The following is a 19,127-nucleotide window of genomic DNA, read 5'->3' as shown; positions in this document are numbered from 1 at the left end:
TTTGATATGCTTCTGTGCTTCATGTACTTTGACCTGAAAGATTTGTAATTAAAACAGTAATGTTTCATTGCGTTTACCTTATTTATTCGTTTGTATTTATTCACAGTTGAACATAGAATAATTACTGTGACACCACACATATTTCATTTGGGGGGGAAACAACAACAAAAAACAAGAACATTTGTTCGATAACCTGATAAGCAGATCATGCGTTTTATTTTCAATTTATACAACATTCTGAGTGAAAATTATAAGATCTAAATAACAGTTGGTGATGCTAGAAATTATTCTGTATAAAATAGTGATATTCATCATTATGTGAAAATTCGATATAATGTTAAACCATTGTTTTGTGATAAATGCATTGATATAAATAAAGATGACATTTACTGATATCTGCGGTTTCATTTGTACAAGGCCAAATAAAATGCACAATTAAGTAACTCATAAATATTTTATAGGTTAAATGATTTATAAACTATATTATGACGTTAATTTGTTTAATTAAGTCACTGAACTTTATTGCTTTAATCATTAAAATGTAGGTTTAATATTTTCTGTCTAAGAATGAAACGGAATAATATATTTAGTTTAAATTATATTATTATTTTTTTTTACAACAATCACTCTTACTAGAAGCCACGTCACAATAGTAACAATATGACTGATTAACATAAAATAAAGAGTGGGTAACATGATACATAATACAAATTCTACTTTAAACTTTTTTCATCACATGGGGACAGTAATTATATTGTCAAAACTGCTGAAATGTTGTTTATGTTTCCAAATATACATTTATGATTAACTGATAAATAGTAAGTACATGTACATACATGTATGTAATACAATATATATGTTTACTTCTAGAAAAGGTGTAACAAAAGAGTAGTAGAGCATTATGATACTAAAAAAAAAAATTAACACATTTTGTTATTATTTCTTCTATAAATAGTATAGTTATTTATCAAATTACCATACATACTAATGTAAACTAATGCAAAGGAATATCAGGTGGCGTGAGAAAATACTAATACGTCACTACAGGTGCACGCTTTTCACGTACATAGACATTACTGCGATATTGCAAATATTTACAACCACTAAGAAAGGCTATAAATATTAAATCGTTCGTTACTAAGATAGTCAGGGAGCAATATATGAAAATTAGGTAGAGCTTTAATTCATTTGGATTTAACTTAGAAAATCGTTAGGCCTGTCTTGTTCTAGCTATTAGTCTTAAAATGTTCAATAATAGAACGTGCTAAAAATACAATATTTTTAAGAAGATCAAAATTTTCTGTTGATAATAATTCCTTAAATTTCAACACGTTTGGTCTACTAAAAAAGTAAGTTGGGATGTATCGCTTTCTTTGAAGACAGAAAAAAGGACACACTAACATATAGTGAAATTCATCACCTACTTCATTTAACATACAAAGATTGCATTTACGCGCTTCATATGGAAGATGTGAGTTGCGCCACCTTCCTATTTCAACAGGTAATTTATGATTTCCTGTTCTAAAATGGAAAAGAGTGAACCTTAGATTATTTGGTAGTATATTTAGATATGCTTCAAATGATATATCATTTTTAAATAGCCTATAGTTTATACCTTTAGATGAATTTTCAAGCTGACTGTGCCATTTTTGTACGAATTGATCAATTAATACCCTTTTTACATGCTTATAAGTATTGGTTAATAAGAGCGAGTTTTGATATGTCCAAATATATGTATGGCCCGTTTGGTTTAATATGTTTTTGAGTTCATTGTACCTCAATGGTGATTGCAAAAAAAATCTTTTTAAAGATTTAGACCTTATTTAGACCCATCTCAAATCTGATTCCTGCATTGACTATTTAACGGTTTGCAAATCTACTGCTATTGGTTAATATGACATGTCTCTTTCGTTCCGCTGTATGTCTTTTTTGTTGACTGTTTTGTGCAAATGATATATGTAATAAAGTCATCTAAATGTACGTTATGTTAGAAGCTCGTATTCTTAAATTGAAAGTCATATCATCTTATCATACAGTTTACCTATGAACGATTTAAATTTTCATGAAATTTAAAGATATACTATGCTCAAATTTGATATTATAAACTTTTGATAATTACTGCATATTCTCTTTGTTAATGTGAAATAAACAAGTTTTGACTTCACATAAAGTAGACATGTTATGCTTAAAAGTCTATACACTAAAGGTGGTCACTATATGAATATATAGTGTCATTACAAAAAACTGACAGTTTTTTTTTTAAGAAAAAGACCAACATTACTTGACCTGTAATAGGGAACATAGCTTTCCATACATAGCTTATTTATTCTTTGTTTCAAATTAGACATATTCAGTAAGAACTTCCATAGTATTCCTTTAATTAAACCTCAAAACCTGCTTTTTAGTTTTAACTACTTTTTTTTACTAAGTTTTTTTTTAATAGAAACCTATGTATTAACTTGCAATGAGATATGTAATGTGCACTTATAAAATGATATTTGAGAAGATTTCTATCATGAATATTTAAATATGGGAAATAAAACTTCGTCTTCACCCCATGCATGATATTAATTTTCAACAAATATGATCGTACAAAAATAACATTTGAAGAAGTTAAAGGTATAATTGGTTTGTAAATTGTCCTCTATCCATTAGCCATTGGCTACATATCAGTATCATATCAGGTGATAGCATTTGATTTTAATATGTAGCATAAAAGGTTCATCATTTAAGTACTTATTTTTTACCAAAAGTTTACGTACAGGTTCCATACAATTATCTCGCTAAAAATTATCTACGTATAAGACTTTTGAAAGTATAACATGTTTTAGTTTTATAAATTATAAATCATGGCGCATAGAATGCATGTTATCTTAAAATACGAAATTCTAAAATATATTTGTATTGATAATTTTCTGCTTCGTTAAGATGTACAGTGTTTTGGGGAACAATGTTTGTTTCTTCGGTTACTTCATAAAGTTCGTCATAAGTATATTTTTTATTATTATTAATATCATTATAGGGAAAAATGCATACAAACATTTCACAAAATAGCAATATATCTTAAATCATAATGTCTATCACTCAAAGGGATGTAGGTGAAATAATATGAACAATGTTGATTCAGAACGATCTACTTTTGATCCTTATGCTTTTTTCCTTTTAAATTTGTGACAAATCTCTTTCTTATTGAAAAAAAAAACGTTCCGTTGACATCATTTGTTATCAAAAGATCGAACGATTTTATGTTCATATCAGAATATTTGTAAATTGTTCGAGATCCATCACGACTTGCAGTATTTGTCAACTGATTATGATATAATCTTAAGAGAGACCATGGTCTACATATGTTTACAAAAAATGCCGAACTTTTGAAAAATGTGAATGTAGTGAACGCGATAAAATATAGACATAGGGTCCTTAACATCTTTTATATTTCAGTAAATGATAAACGTGTTATGATTTTAGCTTGTCAATAAGTTAAGTACGTTTTGATAAATGAGATAAGAGCCTTCTTTAGATCTACTTCAATCCCAAAATCCTAGATTTTATTTGATTTTTGTACGATAAATGTAGAAAGTAATAGGTCGATATTTACTTTGTTAAAATAGACGAGGCATTACGCATGAATAAAACTAATCCAAAACATGTACGTTATTGTAATTCTAGTAGAAAAAAAGAAAACTTACTCTCAAACGATACCCATTACATAACATTTAAACATTTTTGTATAAAGTAGAATACTTTGTTTAAATTAAACAAACTTAATCCCAAACCCCAATAGAAAAAAATTACAACTTTAGTACGACTATAAAAAGTTAAAAGAAATTTATTCTTAAAATATTTACAGACTCTTTTCGTAGCATTTAAGTATAAAATGGTTGTACCATTCTTCAAACTATATAGACTATTAATAAAAATGTCATATTACATATAAACTCTGTGTCTGTTATAATTCATATCAAAGTGCTTTCTTGACCAAATACTTACATATTTAAAGCATTGGTTAAACTTTCAAAGACACATCTACAATACCCGGTCGGATCTGTATTGTATTGTGTTATGTTAAAGTTATTATTCTTCTTTGGTTGCGAACAAAATATGAGAAAACAACAATAAATAATGTAACTGGACACGGGGTACTTTCGACTTTAAACAGTAAGAATGGGACAAATTTGTTTTCGTAATCTTCTTAGCTATCGTAAGAAAATAAATTGTATACTTCCGTATTTACTACACGTATCAAATGAACCAAAATACGATGCGGTAAATAGTAATGTATCATTTAACAGCTTTAAACTGTAAATGTAATACGAGGTAAAAAGATATATCTCTTAAGATAAATTTGGTAGTTTATTTAACGTTTTATGTGCGAGGGAAATATATTTGGAAATTTACAGTAGCAGATGGTGTGTCCAGTACAACGGACGTGTTCTTATTTCAGTGATTTATTGCGTAAATTAATTTTTAAGATATATTCAATTTGGATTCAGATAGTGGTAAGGTAGTTTCAAAAATGATGGACTATAGTCTTCAACATTTGTGTCAATATCATTAATTTGAATTACTTATAGACGTTCGCTGAGGCTATACGGATGGTTATATACTATTTGAATAGATAGTAATTTATCCATAGGACCCGCTAATTTTCCATTATAAGTGGATAGACCTTGCTATGCTCGGTGACACAGATGATTCTATCTGTTTGGCTGCTAGACAATGACAAATGAAACCACCGGGGATTTACACTGATAACCGTTTAAAAGCTTCATAAATAATAAATCCCTAATAAAAGCTAATCTGATCCACCAAGATGATAATCAGGATCGCATAATAGCTTATTAACGGGGAAAACTTGTGTCAAGAGTAGAGGTTAAATGACGACGATTTCTGACGACGGCGACGGCGCCGGGGATGATGATGGTATCAAGAGGTCAAGGACAATTGAGTCTCTGGTGTTGTGTTTTATAATTACATTTAGTATAATTGGCAATACCTCTCTCTGGATTGTTGTAATTAAGTCAAAAGGTTTGAGGACGGTTACAAATATGTTTATCCTTGGTCTTTCTGCCGCAGGTAATGTAATAGTAACGTTACATCTATATATGCATGTAGCTTTTAAAAAGTGACATTATGTTCATATTTTCATTGTCAAGTTGAGCTGAATTGACTTTGTATTTCAAAAGATTGACTGTTTAAATGATGCTTGACCAACAGATTATATTGTAAATTGTTTAGAATAAAATTTAAAATCTGCCTAAAATATAAAAAGAGCGCCACACTCTTTTTATAAATTGAACGTTACAGGTGAATTCTATTAAAATGATATTTACTGAAATTTCGTTTGAATCCGGTGGTTATTTATTGTTTATGGAAGTAAATCATCAAATCAAAAGGAATTATGGTAAAATGAAAATTTATTTTGACTCTCACCTGTTCACTTACTATCTAGCTTTAGATGGACATAATGCCACTTTAATTTAAGAGCTTTTTATAAGGTTAAATAATTCATGTTTATTCGCCAAAGTCGCTTATAAATAAATTAAACATTTGATAATAAAAACGTATCAAATTTTAACAGGAAAATTGATAAAAGATCATACAAACAAACTGGAGTAATTACATTTGATAAATTATGTTTTAATTTTGAATTACAAAGAATGATTAATTGAACATTAATGCATTACAATTTTAAACTGTTAATGGGCCATTATCTCGCTAAAGCGTTACTGATAACATTTCGCCCAGCTTGCATACAAACATGAAACATGGTGTTTACGTAACAGATGCAATTTTTGAACGTTTATCAAATCATACGAATTCTTCCTATCAAAACTCATTTATTTTCGTCATAAATATGTACAAAGTAGTAATTAGTGAACACAATAATGTCTAGTTAACCTAAATTTTCTAGTATCGATTAATCAGGCAAAAAATCACCGTGATTTATAAATGTCATTTGTGTATTCGATGCTTATTATTTGTATATTGTTTTTTAAAGGTATATAACGCATATGACTCACAATTTTCTTCCTTGATTTGTTGTAATAAAATCTACCGGATTTTATTCACAATTTAGGAATATATCAATGTATACGAATAGAAGTTATATCAGTAATAAAATACGACTTTCTCTCGTCAGATCAGTTTGATCTCGTTACAAAATAATCGAGTTGATAATTGTACTGCATAGTGTCTAGTCAACATATCATTTTAACTTTGATGTTACTTTGGTGTTTTTGTAGTGATAAAATGCTACACACAATTAACACACGTGAACCGTTGAAACAGTAAAAATATACATTCATCAGGGGATTTATTCAAGTGTAAAAAAGTGACGAATTAGATTCGCATTCAATTATATACATGAATGATCATAGTTTATGTATCATATGTGATTGACTCACTTTTAGAAAACTTATTATAATTCTTTAAAACAAGTTAATTTATTAGTAGTATTAATGAGAAGTTAATTTATTATTCAGTATTGAAGATAAGATAATTTATTCATTATAAGTGTTAAAGATAAGTTATTTCATTATAAGTATCAATGATAAGTTGATTAATTATAAGTATTAAAGATATATTGATTTATTATATAAGTATCAATGATAAGTTGATAAATTTTAAGTATTAAAGATTAAATTGATTTATTCTATTGTATTAAAAATAAGTTTATTTGTTATTAGTATAGTATGAAAGGTAGGTTATTAGCTTCAAGTAAAAGTAATAGACTCATAAAGAAGAGATGGTGCAATGATAAAGTCATCTTCCTTGAAACCCATGATTAATTGGTCGTGTGTTCGAGCCTTTACTTAGTCACATTTTTGTTGCACTTGACACCGGTGCTGGTGAGGTCGAATGTTGATAAAATAGCCCTAAACCCTCTTTAAAAGTTTAAACTACACACTCATAGCATTGCTTGATTTTGCAACTTTCAGTTTTTATTGTGAATTTCCTATTGATTTCAATTTTCGATTATTTGATTTTAAATAATCCAATCTGTATTATTCATTTGCCATGGTCACTATGTGATCTAATTATCTATTGCCGTTTCCGACTTTAATTTTTTTATCAGTTTCAGACTGCAATATTTCAATGTTTGTAACATTCAGCATCAAATGAAGCTATATTTTGGCCAGAGAGATGACATTTAGATTATGTAGATTGAGTGAATGTTTAAAATATACATACATTTGTACGTCTATTTTATTATAATTTATATACATTTATAGACGGACGAAGATGTTAATGTGATAAATGTAATATAAAAAAGTATAAAATGAGAATACCTTTCATAATAAATCATGGATTCAGGATACTTTAACGAGATAAGGAAAAACTAATTTTTTAATGAATACGTCAACGATGCACTGTTACAATTTGCTAATAAATGAAATGTTACAGTGAACAAAAAACGGTACTGAGTGGCAAATTTACTTTTATAAATATGTTTTATTTGTTTATGACTGCTGATTATAATGTAAACTGTATAGTTATAATAATCATTTCAAACTGCAAAACAACAACAACAACAACAAACTTATATCAGAAGGAATTTTTTCTTTCTACCTCCGCATAGGGAGAGTATCGGATTTGTAATTCATGGGTCGCTGGTTCAATCCTCGGACGAGGCCAAACTTGTCCGTGACAATTGATCCGACATTAAGTCTAATGTTAGTTTGCCTCTTTTACCTTTGATTCAGAAGTTATATGAGATTAGAAATCGGAGAATCGGTAATCATTAATTGATTATCCAGGAAAACCGGTTGGTTGGATAGACCGCCGGGATATGTCCACAAAAGTAAAAAGATCGGCGTAAAAATTAGGAAAAAACATATAAACTATATACGTCCCATAGTATAAACAAAATAAATATAGGCCGGGTCGTTTGTTGTTGACCGCTTTGCTACACTGTTTATGTTGTTTGAGTGCTTAATTCACGTTTATTTTTGTCCCTAAAATATTTCTTTACATGCTTAGAGAAACTAAGCTCATGATCGAAATATTCAAATACATTGCCGTACAATAAAGGAGCATTTTCTAACGTACATTTATCAACATAAACCATTTTCATTCAGCGTATCGCTTTGTGCTATGTAAAGATGATTATGAAATACCGATACATTGTATGGAAACTTCAAACGTACAATTTTGATATAAATTGACATTTGAATACATTTAATAATACGATAAAATGCTTCTTTTCTTATTTTGATGAGTTTTATGTATTAGATATATAGGACCAGTCGGGACCGTAGAATGCAGAATTATTCGTTTCTATTATTGTAAATGAACCTCCATTCAAGTGCAACAAAGGAAACGATAAACTCTGTAACAATACGTTTCATAAACTATAAATCTTTTTTAATAATATGTCGTAAGATTATTGAATATAGGTTTAAAAGATACATAAAAAATGATAGAAAAGTAATTATTGTTATCGTCTGCTGTACTTAGCTGTTAACTTATGACGCAAGATACTATAAATCAAAGTACGTAAAGTACTGATGAATGGCGATTTTCGACTTATCAAATAATCGAAAAATCATTCATTTAGTTTGCATTCGATGAACCTGTTTAGGGGATCCGAGTGAAATCATTCAATAAATTGTCTTGATTCTACAATTTGACAACTTTCCCATAAATCTTTCACATCTTTTTCCGGATTTCTACGAAACAGCATTCAAGAAATTGACGATTATAAATATATTTTTCGAAAGATTTTTGTTCCGATTTAACTTTAATAGCAACGAAAAACATGTTTATTTTGACACCTAGATATGGATATAGTAATGATTGGACAAATACACATATAAAGACGACATCGCCTTCCAAAAGTGATGTAAATAGTAATAAGATAATACTGTTTAATAGTAGATCTATAATTAAAAGATCAGGTTTGTTACAAAACGTAGCCATATTTTGTCATAACAAATTACTGTAAATGTCATCCTGGATATGTTGGCCACCTGTCTCAGCCCCCTTGTTTACCACTACAGGCAGGGTAGACTGTTTATATTGTTATATTGTGTTATAGAACATGTAGAAACAAGAAAATGGTGACAATCTATGAAAGGAAACACATATTTAAGATGGATATCAGTTTCTTTCATACATTGTTGGCCTTATAAACCCAAGATGCTTTTACCACATGTCCAGAGACCAAATCGGATGTGTATGTTTTCATCATTCACATAAGTGTGATATAAACGACAACGCAATGAACGCCTTTTAAATTAAGAATGTAAATAAAACCAAATTGAAACTAGGAATTAGAAAGGTATTCTAAATATGTAATTTGTATCAATTTCGCAAATATTTACTAGACTCTTATATATAAATGTAAAGACATACTGTATTGTTGTTTTTCAAGACACTGTACATGCAAACTTTTAAACCAAAAAATGAATTTCAACCAGCAATGTTATTAAAGATTGATAACATTTTATCAATTCTATATACTCGTACAATGGCGTTTTTTTCAGTTCGATATAAGGTTTTGCAAAATGATATTTTAACATGTCCCCTTTTTAACCATATACACAATTGAATAATCTTTGGTATATTTCACAAATACATACTATTTCTAAAACCTCTTTGATAAAAGCCATCGTGAGCTATTTCTTAAAGTGTCAAAGTAAATAATATAAGGATATATTCACATTCTATAGCTTGTATTCTTTAACTAATAAATTCGAACACATTTATCAATTTAAAAAGAAATAAGGTATGAAATCGGTTAGCAAGATCTTTGATTTTGTGTCAATGATTATCTATTGATGTTTCAAACATGTCAGATAATGAAATATGATATATTGAATGAGACAGTGGCAGTCTTAAGATCCACTTACAATAAAGGTACGTTTTTGTTTGTTTGGATTATAAAACGTTTGTTTATGTATCAACAGTACTTTAACAATTTTGACTCCACTCCGGTATGCAATGCAACAAGAACGCTTATCTATACAATATTTTTGCGTTCGTTGTACCGTTATCTTTTAAATCTAAATCTAGGTTAGGGAAGCGGTTTTTTGTTCTGAAAAGACAATGCTTATTTACGCAATTAATATGCTTCATTCAGTTGCATTTTGTAAGCTGTGGTAAAATAATTGTGACTAGCTATATTGATTTTCTTTGTGAAGAATGTTGACTTGTAAAAATCACTTGTAATTGGTTTAATAAAAGCCGTCTTAGATGGTATTTCTTTTATTCCTGGAGATCTTTAAGCACTATCTATGATTTTGACGATTGTCATATCTCGTAGTTGTGCTTTAATATCTTTATACGATAAATCATAGTTATATCTGTAAATTGCTTCAGTTTTAAACAATAGGCAGGTTCATCTTAAGGTCTCCGTGTTCTCAATTAGAATATGAAATTCCCCTATGTGCCTATTAATGGCCAATTATATAAGAATGTCTCATCAGTTTATCGTCATATTTTTTATATTTCCAACGTTGATGACTGATCTATAACAAAATAATAATGGTAATAAAAAGGAGACATAGCTTTTTCTATCATAAACTCGTTACAATCACTAGCATTGATATACATAATTCAGTCTTTAGAACTTAACGTACTGAAATTAATTGTGCAATGGATCTACCAGGCTTTGCATATGAAAAAGGTCATACAAAGTTTAAGGGATTTTAAAATAAAGAAATTAAGTCACCAGTAATATAGGATACAGCCTAGTTTAGGCCTGGATCTGTATTTGTGGCAAAGCCACGTTTGGTTCCAGCAGGCTACAGGTTAAAATGAAACAGGTCACGTGGCTGCTGGTTTAGAATTATTCAAGAGGTATAATAGACGGAGAAATATGTTTTTTTTTTAATATTTAAACGGAATTTTAGAGCAAAATTATTTTTTTTCTTGTTCAAAGGCATTTTATTAGACTTACAATTTAGACACTTAATTTATAGCAAGTATTCCATCATTTATCAATCTATGCAGAAAAACATCCTTGTAAAATGTCGTTTGTCACTGAGCAGAAATATCGTCATAGACGTTGAAGTTCAAATTTCTTTTAACAAAATTTTGACAGTGAAAAATTAGTTATAAATAACTGAATCTTCTCAAATGCACTCTACTGAGTTTTTTTTGGCATGGCTTGGCTGGCAATTAATTGCCAAGATTTTTGTGCCAGTTGTAGGTCTTGAACAATAATAAAATTTTGTGTTCACATTTTCAGGTTTTCTTTCACCCCGTTCTTAAAGAAAAATCATTTTTATTATGCAAATGGTTGTTCAAAAATGAAAAGCTTGCTACGTTTTTCACTCAAATTTGGCTAGAAATTGCAATTTTTATAATAAAATAATATTAATAATAAATCGATTTCAATTAAATTTAGAGTATATTTCTTCATTATCTATTGAGATTTTTTTTCATTTTAATTGCTTCACTGGATCTTTGTAATGATTTCAAATTGTATGTTTTCAGGCCTTTGTACCTCAGGGGCGTTCCTTTAAAACACTTTGTCTCCATGTTTTGTTTACTTATATATATTATAACTTTTTTATATATCAGATCAGCGTTGGTAAAGTATACAACGTATCATTCGATACGTATGATGAAAAAGGGTCGACACCATAAAATTAAAGAAAGGTTAAGATTAAATCGTGCTGGAAGCTTTAAATGATAGTATGATAAATTTAGAATGATAGGTTGAACAAATAGACACACATGTAAAAGATTAAATTACTTCGGCTTAATATCAATGATTATTACGCTCGTGTGGTTAAACATTTACTTAAATAAATTGATACTTTTGAAAGGATTCAGATTTAAAAAAGAACTGAATGTAAATAGCTGGTGTTTGAGACTTCTTCATTTTAATCAACGATTGTTTAATAATGAGATAGGAAGGCATTATGCTGGTTTGGTTACCTTTGTCAAACGGTTTAAAGAGTGTGTTAGTGTATGTTTGTAAGGGGAGAGGCGAGACGGGAGGTGGTAGGTTGAGGCAAGATTATTCATTTGTAACCCCATTACCCTGTATGATAGATATACTTTGGACTCATTCTTTACTCGAAGTATCCCTCTAGCTGGTACGTCGCCAGTAACACACCCTTTCAATTAAAAATAAGTAACGAATCGCCTTTGCTACAATTGTGACTTTGGTGAGATACCAAGCGGAGATTGTATACTTTATTAATGATCATGAACTCTGTTGAAGCAATACTGGTAGCCACCATCAATAACACTATCTGCACCAGTGTCAAATGAAACCAATAGGGGGCTCAAACTTTGTAATGACCAATCAAGGCTTGGCAACGATATATAAAAGCACAACTGCATATAACTAGTAAACTTAAGGGTTTGAACATTGCAACAATTGTGGTTAAAATTCATGATTGCTATGATAAAATGGCGACGCCTTTTGGAAGAAACGAAGGGGCCAGTGATGGTTATTTGATGGGAACTACGATAATTGAGTGTGTAGTGATAACTGTTATCATGATAATCAGTATAATTGGACACACCTCTCTCGTGATTGTTGTGTTACGGTCAAAAAGCCTTTGGACAGTTACAAACATGTTCATCATAGGTTTGTCGGCATCAGGTAATGTTAATATTTCATATTTAAATTATGTGTTGAAGTAAAAAATACGATACGAAAATGTTTTTCATCTTTACTTAACCGTGATATGGTATTTCTGCATTAATTCCTTATTTTATTTTATCATAAGAGATAATGTTATTTTAAGTATAACAAGCAAACCAGAATGTGAATAAAGTACACAAACAAACGTTGAAAGATATACTATGCTCATTTTTGCGTAAAATATTTTTAATATAGAAAAGTATTGAAACTCATTTTTACTGAATATGTTAAATTTAAATAAAATAATGTACTAACTATATTTGGGAAACTGCATTCCCTATAACAGGTCAAATAAAGTTGGTCTTTTCTAAAAAAAATCTTCATTTTAATGGCACTATATATTCATACTGTGTCTACCTATAGTGTATAGAGTTAAAGACATATTATATCTACTTTAAATGAAGTCCAAACATGTTTATTTTATGTTTACAAAGAGACTGTGCAGGAATTATCAATATTTTTCAAACATCAAATTTGAGCATAGTGTATCTTTAAGGCACGTCACCTTTGAACAAATGCGCGATTGTATTTGATACAAGTGTTAATTATCTTGACTCTATAATAATGTATTTGAATGTTTTGTATTATAACCTTAAAAACAAACATATAATATGCTTTTAGTGAATAAGCAAATAAAATATTTTTATTGTTGATTAAACATAACAATTTTTAATGTGATTTAAATGGGCGACATTTTTATTGTCTTTCTACATATGAGTGGTTAAGATCATTGACTTCAAACCACTTGCCACTCACCGTTGTTGGTTCGAATCCAGGCAGGGACTTTGAAATCTTTCATGTGAGAAAGCGATCCAACTAGCGTACGGAACGAACGTTGGTGGTTCTACACCGGTGGCCGTTCGTGCATGAAATAATGCACGGAGCGGCATCTGAGGTCTTCCTTTACCAGTAAAGCTGGAAAGTCGCCTTATGACCTATACTGTATTGCCCAGCAACAAAACAACAACAACAACAAACACCTAAAGGCTAAATGCAGTACAAAGTTGTGTGATGATTATATAGTGAAGACAGTTTTTCTTCTAAGACGTGTGCTAATGTTATATTCTCTGCAATAAATTCAGCAATTCTTGTAGAAAAAAAAGAAACGAAAATTAAAACTTCAATGGTTAGTGACATCATGCCCATCTAAGGGTATAATAGTAAGTGAACAGGTCAAAGTCAAAATAAGTTTACATTTTGTCATAATTTCGTTCAATTTTATATACATAAATATATAGTCAATTCAGCTGAACTTAACAATGAAAGCATAATTTCACTTTAAAGAGGACCGGCCTATGTTCATATTGTAATGAATGTTTGGATTGAACTTCATAAACAAATGCTCTAAAATAGTATTACTTTATTGAATCTTGTCATACGGGGCTTAGAATAAAGTTTTTATGTAGGAAGTAGACATAATTAAACGTGTGTTTATTTTTTAAAGGCACATTATGCCTCAGAAATAAAGTTTTGATGAATTTCATAATGTTGAAAAAGTGGTTTTAGAAACATGTTAAATGCTTATTAGCTGAAAAAAAATGAAGCGATAAAGGTGAAACAAGTTGTCATAAAAGTAGTAAAATTTAAATTAATGAGCCGCGTCATGACAAAACCAAAATAAATGGTTTGCGACCAGCATGGATCCAGACCAGCCTGCGCACCCGCGCAGTTTGATCAGGATCCATGCTGTTCGCTATCAGTTTCTCTACTTGTAATACGGTTTGTAAGCGACCAGCATGTGTCCTGATCAGCCTGCGCGGACGCGCAGGCTGGTCTGGATCCAGACTTTTGGATACAATAACAGTACACCAACATAAAAATAAAAACTTTTTGGGAATTTAAATAAAATTAAAAGCCTTTCGTAGGCATAATGGGCCTTTAAATAAATTAACAATAATTTAGATCGATATAGGACAGAAGTGAAGTTCAATTATAATCACCTTAAATAGCAGATAAACCGATTTGATTAAAGATGTAACCAAAATGACAAACATTACGATGTTACCTGTAGATAAACATTGTAAAGATTATGTTCTGTTCTGTTCTGTTCTATTCATAATAAAACTGAGTCACAAAATGACCGTATTCACCCCTTAAATAGTTTCAAAATTTCGGGGTGTAGTAACCTTAATACGGAAATCATTAAATTTGTTTTTGATGAAAGAATTAAACTTGAATAAGATGTATTACATGTTTACCAGTGGAAAACTTTGATAACGTAGACAAGATACGAGGAAAAGAGTTTTAATCTTTTTCAGCATGAATGGACCTAAAAGAGTCCTTTTGCAAACAGCACTTACTATCATCTTACTTATTAACCTTCCGATTATCTTTTCCACTGTTTACAAAGATCTCCTAAAACAGCCCTGCAATTATAATGTATTCCTTTTTTGCTGATGAAATCTGTTTATCAGAAATGTGCAGGATACCTTTTTAATACTATAGAAATATTTAAAAAAATCTATGACGCCGTCAGGTTAACTAGCAAACAGACCTTTTTTATCTTTGCATTTTTTAAAAAGCTTAATTCAAACAAACCTATGGAGAAACAAACTGGGGATCCGAATGCCCTAATTTTTGAGTTATCGGCCCCTGAAAATGATTTTTTACCCTTTAAGGTCATTTTCAAGAGCAGATTTTATTCTATTTCAAATAAATTCTTGTTTTATTTTTAGTCATTGTTAAAATTTCGAAACAATTCTATCCAACAGACGAATTTGCAAGGCTTCGATGAGTGCAAAATATAAGAAAGTTATGTTAACTAGTTTAAATTTTCCTTCTTCGCATTTTTAAAAATGAAAAAAGTATAGGACACGTGTTTCCTATGTTGGTAATAAACTAACAAACAACATGGGCTTTCTATTTATGTTATTTGCATACCAGCAACATGACTCTTCTACTACGGTCCTTAATAAAATATCATGACAATTATATGTAGGTCAATAGCTAAATATCACCATGATCGTTATCTAGAGGCCAGTAATTAAACAGCATCATTGCGTTATATAGAGGTCAACAAATAAACAGCTTTATGACCGTTATATAAAAGTCAATAACTAAACAGCATCGTGGTCATGATATTGAGGTAAATAGCTAACCAACATTATCATTAACTTAACAGCATTATAACCATGGGTTTTTACATAACTTGCCCCGTGACCTTTCGATGTATGTCATCACCTAGCTGGTAGGATGACCCGTATATAAGGGCTTTTATTTATTAGAGACTTGATCTTTGCAAAATGAACTTTTTATAAATGATAATATTATGATCTTTCTATAAAAAGATGGGACCGAACTAATGACGTAATTAACATATGAGCCGCGTCACGACAAAGCCAACATAATGGGTTTGCGACCAGCATGGATCCAGACCAGCCTGCGCATCCGCGCAGTCTGATCAGGATCCATGCTGTTCGCTTACAGACCCTATAACAAGTAAAGAAACTGATAGCGAACAGCATGGATCCTGATCAGACTGCGCGGATGCGCAGGCTGGTCTGGATCCATGCTGGTCGCAAACCCATTATGTTGGTTTTGTCATGACGCGGCTCATATTAACAATTGTATTCTCTCAGTACAAGCTTCCCTAAAACACTGACGTCACATTAGTATGCTATATTTGTATTGAAATTGAAAACTACTTTGTAAAGTTCTACATGTGATACATGCATTAGTTATCATTTTGTTATTTGTAGTCAAATAATAACTCATGCTAATTACGTTTTTTTTCTATTTTCACATGAATTCTTAATATTGAAATGTGGTCCTTAGCTTATCAAACCAGAACAAATAACCCACTGCAAAAGTTTTTAAATATTAAATGGCATATAGCTAATTCTAGTCACGTTTGTAAGTGAAACAAATAACATTTTATAAATTTATGACTTTACTCTTGGCGTGACGGTGTACAATGCATAACGCACTCGAGCTTAAGGTTTTTTTTATACTTCAAACAATTAATCAAAATAATTTATCACCTTGTTCGCTTCAACCTATCAAACTTTTATGAATCATAAAGTTACGAATTAAGCGCTAAAACTGACAGTTTTGTGAGCATTTTATTCAAGGCACAAAACCAAAGATAACCGAATGAAAGCACATCGAACAGATAAACAAATTGTTAGGGTAACCAAAAGGTTGCATTTTAGGTATCAAGCTAGCTTACGGAACGTCGGTGGTTCTTCTTAGGTGCCCGTTCGTGCCTGAAATAATGCACGGAGTCAAGCTGGAAAGTCGCTGTATGACCTTTACCGTGTTGGTGCGATTTTATACCCAACAACGTCAACAGAATAACCGTTTATTCATTTACAACATATCTTTTTACATATTTTTTCTGAGCCATACTTTTTGTTATTTTTTTTCTGGCGAATAAAGAAAGCTTGATATACGTGTCAAAGACATTTCCACATTCTAGGCCCTAAAATCAAATATTTGCGACTGTTTTTAAAGACCAACTCCATAATGATAACTGTAAGCTCTTAAAACTGTTGAAATAGCAATTTGTTTTTCATAATAATTAATTAACTTTAAAAATTTTCTAACATTGGATAAGCAGAAGTAATTTGATAAAAAAACTGATACACGATTTATGGTTATTTCAAATCCATTTATGATATGTATGCACTTGTAAATGAAAAACAAATGGGTTGGTTTGAATCCTTTTATTTTCACACAGGATTGAAGTGCGTCACCTGTGTTATGTTATACAGCTTGTCTGTATCGAAGAATGTTAGACAAACGGTCTAAAATTACAGCAGTCAGAACCATTCTCAATACCGATTCAGCGAAAAATATTTTATATTCTACTTTGCGGCGACTCTCTATCATTCCGTTGAAATCAACAGTTAGTGACTTTGTGACTATATAAAGTGTTACCGATAAACTTAGAAAATGTATACGGTTAACTGCTTAAGTTTTGGATATTTATTATTATCATAATCAAAACCGTAGAATTTTTTAAAGAACATTTTTTGGTGAATAATTCAGGACATGCGAACATTGGAGTTTTTATATCGTTGACAAAAGAAAGAAGCCTTATCGACATTTTTTATACGTGTATACGAAACCACTTAACTCGGCAAAGATTGCAATGTAGAAACAAATTAAGGATTAATGAAGTAACATTTCTTGCTACAAATGAAATGTTTTATCATATTTAGAAATCTCAACACTTGTTTTATACAAGATAAAAAGGAACGTGTTATTCTAAATGTTAATAGGTTGAAGTAAAGTGGTGTATATAAATAGTTTATAAATGACGACGTCGCCTGTCGGAGGCGAAATCGCCGTTGACGATTACCCGACGGGATCGAAAGCTATTGAAATATTAATACTTTGTATGATCATAGTTATCAATGCGGTTGGCAATGTTTCACTCTGGTTTGTGGTGCTACGATCTCAGACCCTGAGGACGGTAACAAACATGTTCATTCTCGGTCTCTCGGCCGCAGGTAGTTGCTTTATTTTAATTTATATCATTTACCCTGTAATATTGAACTCATCTCATCAGTTTTCACTATGTTTCCATTACAATCTAGTTTAAAAAATAATGTTAAAATCAAAATTTTCACTTGTCAAATTAAGAAATGAGGGTGAGTGTGTTTTTGAGGAGATATTTAGTATGGCAATTGAAAAACCCTAAAAAAACTATTGTGACATTTTATTGACTTAATTCATGTTAATGCGTTGTTAGTGTTGGAACCATAACTCTATCTGATAAGCCAAACGCAAGCTCCGTATGTGTGGTAAGAGGGTTGCATAGGGGAACGTGATTAAAATCTACAACAAGATAAGTTTTGGGAATTTTCCCTAGCATCTAAATGTTTCACTACATCCGACTTGTGTATACAAGAATGTTACGGAAATGGCAATCCTTTCCTTCTAAAATAAACGACGCTTTTCGAGGATTGGATTTGTTTGATTACTGTGTAAAACATAAAAAAAACATTTGAGCCGTGTCATGACAAAACCAACATAATGCGTTCGCTTTTATAGTACAGTTTCTCTACTGCATATCATTTTTATTTCAAAAAAAACGATGCCCTTTTTTTTTGGGTTGGGGTTTAAAAACAAAACATTTGATTGAAATTAAAAAATTCTTTCCATATTTAAAACCCATGCCAAGGAATTAAATTTATTTTATGCCAAAGCAAAATCCCTTTTTTGGGTAATTAAGGCGGAATTTCCCTTGTAAAAAACTTTTTGGGGGATAAAATTAAACCCAAAACCTTTACAAAATTTAAAAACTTTTTGAAAAAAATGATTTCTAAAAGCATAAGGTTTTAAAATAAGGGTAAAAAGGAAAAATAAAAAAATTGGGTTTTAATAAAAATTTCCATCAAAAATTTCAAAAGAAAAACCCAAATTCAAAAAGGTTTGGTAATTTTTGCCCAGGTAAACTTTAAAAAATTAGGGGGACAAAAAAAAAAAATAAATGAATTAAAAATAAAAATTTTGTTTTAAAACTTAAAAAAACCGGAAAACTTAAAAAAAGGGTATTTTTGACAAAAATATAAAA

The 19,127-nt window shown here is 30.3% G+C and overlaps 1 protein-coding gene across 5 annotated transcripts in view; it reads left to right on the top strand.

Annotated features, from left to right (window-relative positions):
- LOC132746667 (alpha-2Da adrenergic receptor-like) overlaps positions 1 to 19,127 on the top strand; it is an 87,965-nt gene that overhangs the window by 41,384 nt on the left and 27,454 nt on the right. The window contains exon 1 of one of the 5 annotated variants that reach the window (XM_060735888.1): positions 4,289 to 5,076. The exons of 3 other annotated variants lie outside the window; for them this stretch is intronic. In XM_060735888.1, the coding sequence (XP_060591871.1) occupies positions 4,878 to 5,076 (199 nt within the window). In that variant the 5' untranslated portion in view covers positions 4,289 to 4,877. Of the gene's footprint in view, positions 1 to 4,288; positions 5,077 to 17,302; positions 18,061 to 19,127 lie in introns of those variants that run through there. One more of the 5 variants, XM_060735889.1, reaches the window with a different exon arrangement.

The sequence above is a fragment of the Ruditapes philippinarum genome, unplaced genomic scaffold (genome assembly GCF_026571515.1).
Source record: "Ruditapes philippinarum isolate M1 unplaced genomic scaffold, ASM2657151v2 ctg3688_1_1_1_1, whole genome shotgun sequence".
Classification (NCBI taxonomy): domain Eukaryota; kingdom Metazoa; phylum Mollusca; class Bivalvia; order Venerida; family Veneridae; genus Ruditapes; species Ruditapes philippinarum.
This window is presented reverse-complemented; position numbering and strand designations above follow the sequence as displayed.